General features: G+C 49.6%; 1 protein-coding gene across 4 annotated transcripts in view; it reads right to left on the bottom strand.

The window, feature by feature from the left end:
• HSPBP1 (HSPA (Hsp70) binding protein 1) overlaps positions 1-6,232 on the bottom strand; it is a 17,273-nt gene extending 11,041 nt beyond the window's left edge. Inside the window, exons 1-3 of one of the 4 annotated variants that reach the window (XM_003802911.2) lie at positions 6,036-6,232; positions 5,402-5,705; positions 1,313-1,517 (exon numbers count right to left, since the gene is read on the bottom strand). In XM_003802911.2, coding sequence (XP_003802959.1) covers positions 1,313-1,517; positions 5,402-5,611 — 415 coding nt within the window. In that variant the 5' untranslated portion in view covers positions 5,612-5,705; positions 6,036-6,232. Of the gene's footprint in view, positions 1-1,312; positions 1,518-5,401; positions 5,721-6,035 lie in introns of those variants that run through there. The other 3 variants (XM_012813457.1, XM_023508672.1, XM_023508671.1) reach the window with 3 other exon arrangements.
• Between the last annotated feature and the right edge of the window lie 1,621 nt (positions 6,233-7,853).

Below are 7,853 nucleotides of genomic sequence, written 5' to 3'. Positions count from 1 at the left end.
GACCACAGGCACCCGCCACAACCCCCGGCTATTTTTTGGTTGCAGCTGTCATTGTTGTTTGCAGGCCTGGGCTGGATTCAAACCCGCCACCCTAGGTGTATGTGGCTGGTGCCTTAGCCACTTGAGCCACAGGCACCGAGCCTATTGTGCATCTTTATTAAGGGAAAAAATACACATACACACACATACACACACACACACACACATATACACACATGGGGAAGAAGAGAGAGACAGACACAGAGATAAGTGAGAGAGGAAATGGTATCTTTGGTTTTGGACTCTCATTTGATGTAAAACTTGCCACTACAGGGATTGGAGACTCAGCACAGTGCTGAGCATGTAGCACTGCTCAATAGATATTTCCTGAATCAGCGAAAAAGGAATAAAAGAGCAAAGTCTTTATGAGCCGTCCTAGGGATTTGAAGGGGTGTTTGCTGCCCAGACAGTTGGGGCCATACTGGGTAAAAGTGAGCAGGAGGGGCCTGGCTGTAGGTCTCCTCAGAACAGAGTGAGTTCACACATACAAAAATTTTCTGGAACACAGGACGCTTCCCAAGCTCTGCCAGCCCCATCCCAAGTAAAAACACAGTGACTTCTGCACACTACGAGTCACACTACCTCTGTGTGTACCTCCAAAGGGCCTCAGGGACATACCCACATTCACTCCATCGCAGAATGTCCCAAAAATGAACCAAGGAAGTGACACCCCAAACCTACGCCCTTAATGACCACACCCTTTGTCCCTCCAAATGGAAGTGGTGTCTCACCCCTACCTGCTCAAACCCTCTTTGGCTCTGCTGCACCTGGAATGAACCCACAGCGGGCTCCCCAGTCTGTGAGGCCCTGTGTGTCCCGAGGTCGTTTCCTGGCCGTGGCTCCTCAATTGCTCCACTCTGCCTTGAGGGACTCACTGCCATTTCCCGACCATGCCAGGCAGGCTTCCCCCAACCTTGGCTGTGTCTTTCCCAAAGAACCTCTCACAACCTGCACCCTCTTCAGCCACTGACCAAAAGTGACCCCCAGGGTGGCCTTCTCTGTCCATTCTGCCTCAAATCACCTTTTCTCTTATACTCTAGGGAGTGGCCACGGACATGCAGAAGACTCAGAGAGAAATGGCCAGTCTCAGGCCATTTGGTGTAAAGGAAGTGGTGGACTGAGCCTGCCAGTGGAATGGCTGCCTGGGGTAAGGAAGGGCATCCTGGGAGGTCAAGAAAGAGCTGGTGGTATGATCCCCAGAGAAGAAATAGGACTGAGGCATAGAAGACCTGGGGGCTGAGGGGGGAGGATATCCTAGTGGGTGTGGAGATACCTGCAGCATTGTCCATGTTCTCACACAGGTCAGACAACAGCTCCAGAGCCCCCTCTCGCTCCTGTTGGTCAGCAGCCAGCTCAGCCTCACTGGCTGCGGGGGGCATGGGCTGGGACAGCACTCGGAGGCAGCTCTTCATCTGCTCCACCTCCTCCCGCTGGCCCCGGAAGGCAGCCGACATGGCCTCCTGTAGCCATTGACGCCTCTGAGGGATAAGGGTGGAGAAAAGAAGCAGGTATCTATCAGTAATTAATTAGGGAGCAACAGCCATTAATGACAGCCAACATCTGAAGGCTGACTGTTCCTTCAATCAACACATATCTATCGAGCATCTTTTATAAGTAAATATTTATCTATTTATTTACTTTTGGAGCAATGTCTCACTTTGTCACTCAGGCTGGAGTGCAGCAGTCCAGTCATAGCTCACTGCACAGCCTGGGTTCAAGCCATCCTCTAGCCTCAGCCTCCCAAGTAACAAGGACTACAGGACCCTGCCACCATGCCCATTTATTAAGTTTTTTTGTAGATACCGGGTCTCACTATGTTGCCCAGGCTAGTCTTTTCTTGTTCTCTGTTTTTGAGACAGAGTCTCGCTCTGTGCCCTATGGAGAGAGTGCTGTGGCATCATCATAGCTCACAGCATAGCTCATAATCTCAAATTCTTGGGTTCAAGCAATCCTCCTGCCTCAGCCTCCTGAGTAGCTGGGACTACAGGTCCCTGCCACAATGCTGGGTAGTTTTTCTTTTTTTTATAGAGACAGGGTCTGGCTCTTGCTCAGGCTGGTCTCTAACTCCTGAGCCTCAAGGGATCCTCCCACTTCAGCCTCCCAGAGTGTGCCCAGGCTAGTCTCAAACTCCTGGCCCCAAGTGATCCTCCCGCCACAGCCTCTCAAAGTGCTGGGATCACAGGCATGAGCCAGCCTGCCCAGTCTGAGCATTTTTTTACTCAGATTCATTTCTAGATATTAGAAACATATCCCTGAACCACAGAGATAAAAAGCTCTGCCCTGGGCTGGGGACAAAGGGCTCACATTCTGGTGGGGCAGATGATAAAGAAAATAAGCAGAATACATACCATATGATAGGTGATATGACAAGCACCATGGGTAAGGTTAAGTGGGGTGGGGCGGGGTGGGGGCCACTGGGGAATACCAAGGTGGGACTGCAGAATTAAATGGAGGGTCCCAGGGAAGTGCTGTGGGAGAGTAAAGCAGTAGATAAGGGAGTGAGCCAGGCTTATACCTAGGAAAGAACATTCCATGCAGAGGGAATAGCCAGGAAGCCAACATGGCAGGAAAACCATGAGAGGGAAGAGGCAGGCAAAGGGAGCAAATCACAGGAGTCTTTTGGACTGCTATAAAGACCAGTGAGCCCCCTCCAAATGAGGTGGGTGAGATGCCAGTGGGGGAACTTCTGTCACTGTCCAGAACACACTGAGGGGAGGCAAGGACCAATGCAGGGAGACTCTCAAGAGGTAGAAGCTTGGGCTCGGCGCCTATAGCTCAACCGGCTAAGGCGCCAGCCACGTACACCTAAGGTGGCAGGTTCGAATCCCCAGCCCGGACCCGCCAAACAACAATGACGGCTGCAACCAAAAAATAGCCAGGCGTTGTGGCGGGCGCCTGTGGTCCCAGCTACTTGGGAGGCGGAGGCAGGAAACTCACTTGAGCCCAGGAGTTGGAGGTTGCTATGAGCTGTAATGCCACGGCACTCTGCCCAGGGGGACAGCTTGAGGCTCTGTCTCAAAAATAAAAAATAAAAAAGAGAGAAAGAAAAAAAACAAGAGGTAGAAGCTTGGCTCAGTGCCTGTGGCTCAAGCAGCTAAGGCGCCAGCCACATATACCTGAGCTGATTGGTTTGAATCCAGCCCAGGCCTGCCAAACAACAATGACAGCTGCAACCAAAAAATAGTAGCTACTTGAGAGGCGGAGGCAGGAGAATCGCTTGAGCCCAGGAGTTTGAGGTTGCTGTGAGCGTGATGCCACGGCACTCTACCCAGGGTGACAGCTTGAGGCTGTGTCTCAAAAAAAAAAAAAAAGAGGTAGAGGCTTGCTGAGCAGGCTGGAGAGAGGGAGTACAAAGGGACAGTCAGTCCTGGACTGAGTGTGAAAGAGCCAGTACAAGGTATAAGAGAGAGGAGTTGAAGATGACTCTAAAGCTTTTGTCCTTAGCTACCAGGAGGAGACGGGGAAGATGGAACTGGAGGAGAAGAGGTTAGAGCTCATTCCCGGAGGTGCCAAGCTTGAGGCATCTACTACATGTCCAAGGTAAGTAACAAGCAGCCTAAAGCTTAGGACAGAGGCACAGCTAGACCAGGATTTCTCAACCTCAGCTCTACTGACACTTTGAACTGGATTGTTCTTTGCTATGGAGGCGTCCCATGCACAGAGGATACTGAGTAGCACACCTGGCCTTCATCATCTGGATGCCAGTATCACCCTCCCCTCAAAGTGTTACAACTAAGAATGTTGCCACACATTGCCAGTTGTCTACTGGGAAATAAAATAATCCCCATGGAGAACCACTGGCCTAGAGATACAAATTTGAGATTTGTCAGGGTAAAGTATTGATATGACATGAAATCACAAAGGAAGTGATAGAAAGTAGGTAAGAGGCTGAGCATAGTAGCTCACACCTGTAATCCTAGTACTTTGGGAGGCTGAGCTGGGAGGATTGCTTGAGGCCAGGAGTTTGAGACTAGACTGAGTGACAGCAAGACTCTGTCTCTACAAAAAACATAAAAATCAGCCATGCACAGTGGTATGTGCCTGTAATCTCAGCTACTTGGAAAGTTGAAGCAGGAGGATTGCTTGATACCGAGAGTTTGAAGCTTCTGTGAGCTATGATGACATCACCATATTCTAGCCTGGGCAAGAGGAAGGAAGGAAGGGAGGGAGGGAGGGAGGGAAGGAAAGAGTGAAGGGAAGGCAGGAGGAAGGGAGGGACAGAAAGGAAGGAAAGGAAAGGAAGGAAAGGAAAGGAGGAATGAGGGAAGGGAAAGAAGGAAAGGAAGAAAGGAAGGAAGGAATAAAGAAAAACAGAAATTAGATAAGATATCCAAGAACCCAAGGACTCAGTCCTGATACACTCCACATTAAGAGGCTGAGGAATGAGGAAGACCAAACAGAAGGCAGAGATGGGCTAGAGAATAGGATGAAACCAGGTGACTGTGTTGTCGCAGAAGTCAAATAAAGAGATTCGAGGAGAAGGGAGTAATCAAATCCTGCTATTAGCTCAAATGACATGAGAGCTGAGAACTGACTACTGGAATTTGGGTTGTTTTGGCTAGGCTAGGTTAAGTACTCATAAGAGGGAGCCTTAGTTACAGTCCTAAACAAATTAGGGCAAGCTGTTTAATATTTCTGTGCCTGTTTCCTTTCATAAAGGTCAAATGACATCATATATGTAAATTGATGAGCAAAATGTTTTATATACAGTAACTGCCAAATTAAACACTACAAATATTGCTATTCATGTTCAAAACAACTCTAAGTTGTTTTGGTAAGTATCATTATTAACCCCACTTTACAGATGAGAAACAAGGTAAGTATCATTAACCCCACTTTACAGATGAGAAAACAGAAGAATAGAAAGGCTATGACTTGCTCAAGGTCTTACAGTCAGTAATTAGCAAAGTCTGAAGTCAAACCCCAGCAATCTGTCTACACAGCCTTTGATTTTTCATGAGAACAAGCTGTTGCCTTCAGAAGCACTGCCTATATCCTAGGCACTGTGTGCAGCCCTACTTAAACTAGAACCTCAGAACTATCCTGTGAAGTACTGTTACTGCTATTATTGTCACCAATTTGCAAATGAAGAACTTCAGACTCAGAAAGATTAAGTAGTATGCCCAAGGCCACACAGCTGGACAATGCTGAATCCAGGTCTGTGACCCTGGAGAGGATCTGTCCCCTCAGACATTCCGGAGACATTATCTTCAACCTACAATGACTCCCATCTAGCACAAATATAACCAATTATGTCTCCGTATCTGGACTGCTACTTCCCACCCAAGATAACTTCTCTTCCCAAGATACCTGTTCCCCAGGCCCCTCCCCTCACTTCACGGGTCCCCCCCACATCTTTTACCTCCTCACTCATGGGTTCTGGAGGGGGATCTGGCTCCTCAGAGCCCGCCGTGATGGCCATCTGCAGCAGTCCTTGGAGGTTATGTGGGGGCCGGGGATTGCCTGAGTTTCCCGCCGAGGAGCCGCCGCCGCCGCCCCCTGACGAGCAACCCTGGGAGGCCGGGGGCAGTGCCAGCGGGAGCCGGCTGCCCCTCGAGCCTTCGTCCGCCATAGACCGTTTGTGAAGAAGGGAAGAATATTTTAGGAGGAGAAGGTGGTCACCGCTGAGGCAGCTCTGGTGTCCCAGCCGGTCAACTCCTGAAGGTCTGCTGAGAAGGTGGCGTTTTAGGGAAGATTGGGACCCCCCATGACCCCAAACCACTCTGCCCGCACACCCCTTTTTAACCACAGCCCCCTTTCCTTCCTTCATACCAACAGGACCCTTCCCCAAAGACATAAGACCCTCCCTCTTCCCTAGCAACAGGCACCACCCACTCTCCCTGGCAACAACATCCCCCCTCCATCTTCACTGCGTTTCCATCTCTTAGCAACCCCTCTGCCCCGCCCCTATGGCAACAGCCCTCCTTTTGGTCTCCTTAGCAACAAGTCTCTTCCATCCTCTCAGAAGAGGGGGGCCGGAGCGGACCGGATCTCACCTCCCCAAGTCTCGAGCTGCCGCCGCTCCTAAAGACAAAGTCGCCCGCACCTGACTCTACTGGGCGCTGCCATCTTGACCGGAAATACGCATGCTCTTACCCGGAAGTTCCCCCCACGCCCGCCCAACTTTGGGAGGTGGAAGAGGCAGAGGCTGCCGGCCAGGTTCTTATACCGGTCCCACCTGGCTAGATACGGCCTCAGCCACATCCTTTCCGCCCAGGCACCGCCCCTCCACACCCAAGCTCTGGTCTAAGCCCCGCCCCTCAGGCCTGCCCCTATCCTAGACCTTTCAGCCTCTCGCAGGTAGGTCCCGCCACTTCCTAAGCCCGCCCCCAACCCGTTAGTCCCCGCCCATCCTGTTGGTACCGGTCCCGCTGGTATCTGACCTCTTAGGCGGGTTTGAGCCTTGCCTCCCAAATCTAATTCTCCCTCCACCAGGGCCGTCATCCTGTCTCCTACTGGAGCCTTGGGGGTCTCCCTCCTAATGGCTGACTTATATAGCCTTATGTTCACCACCACCCCAGCATCAGTTTCCCCATTTGTCAAATGGGGCTGGCTTGTGGACCGTTCTTATCACCCAGTCTCTCCCTAATGCACTCTTCCCTGTGTCCTGCAGGTGGAGAGGAGGGAATTTTCCAGGCCTAGAGCCAGGAAGCAAAATCCCCCAGAGCCTGAGTCTGTATTCGGGGTGCCAAAGAGGCAAAGTTGTTGGAGGGCCTCCATGCACTAGATTTAAGTCTTAGGTCTGGGAAGGTCCTGGGACGGGAAGTGTTTGTCTTGGGCTGGGCTTAAGAAATCTTTGTCTTGGACCTCTAGAAGGTTTTTTTCCCTCAAAGAAAATGTTCTCAGCTTCAGGTGGGCCTACGATCACAAATGTGTCAAGCCCCTGCTAGGCCTTGATTGTACCAGGGGATATTTTGGCAGAGATGGGAAGACCAAACAGATAGGCTGTGAGTATGGGTTCGAGTGCACATGTATGTGTGGTGTTTGCAGTATTGTAATGTCAGATGGGCCTGCATCTGTGATTCCCTATTATGTTAGTTTTCTATTGCCACTGTTACCAAATTACCAAATACTTGAGGCTTAAAACAGCACACATTTATTATCCTATGGTTCTGGAGGGAGAAATACAAAATGAGTGTTACTGGACTAAAGTCAAAGTGTCAGCAAGACTGGGTTCCTTCTGGAGGCTCTAGGGGAGAAGTTAATTTTTCCACTTTGTAGAGGCTGCCCTAATTCCTTGCCTTGTGGCTGTATCACTCTATCCTATGCTTCCATCATCTCATATCTTTCTCTGACTCTACTCCTCCTATCTCCTTACTTGGACCCTTGTGATTACATTGAGCTCATCCAAGTGCTCAGGATCATCTCCCCATCTCAGGATCCTTAACTCAATCATATCTGTATGATTGAGTCCCTTTGCCATATAAGGTAGCATATTCACAGGTTCTGAGAATTAACACTGTGGATATCTATGTGCAGGTCTCTCTATAATACATATGTCTAACAGTTGAGTTCAGAAACTTGCCACCATCCACTTACATTGACAGCAGTGTACAAACAACTCAGTAAGGGTTCATTACCTTAGTTATCAGTATTTTACAGCTGTGTTCCTGTCAGCTTGTAGTGGTATCTTGCAGAGTAGTATTCATTATTGTTTTTGTGTACTATCACTAAAATGTTGGAGCTTGAATTAGAGCAATGAAAAAACATTAAATTTGTTGTTAAACTTGGCGGGAATGGAAGTGAAATCAGTGACATGTTAGTCTACATTTATGGGGATAATGCCATGAAGAGAATGGCAGTGTACAAAATAA

The sequence above is a fragment of the Otolemur garnettii genome, unplaced genomic scaffold (assembly GCF_000181295.1).
Source record: "Otolemur garnettii isolate 467f Iridium unplaced genomic scaffold, OtoGar3 scaffold00264, whole genome shotgun sequence".
In the NCBI taxonomy this organism is placed as follows: Eukaryota; Metazoa; Chordata; class Mammalia; order Primates; family Galagidae; genus Otolemur; species Otolemur garnettii.
The sequence above is the reverse complement of the archived record's forward strand: the minus strand, read 5'-3'. Positions and strand labels throughout refer to the sequence as shown.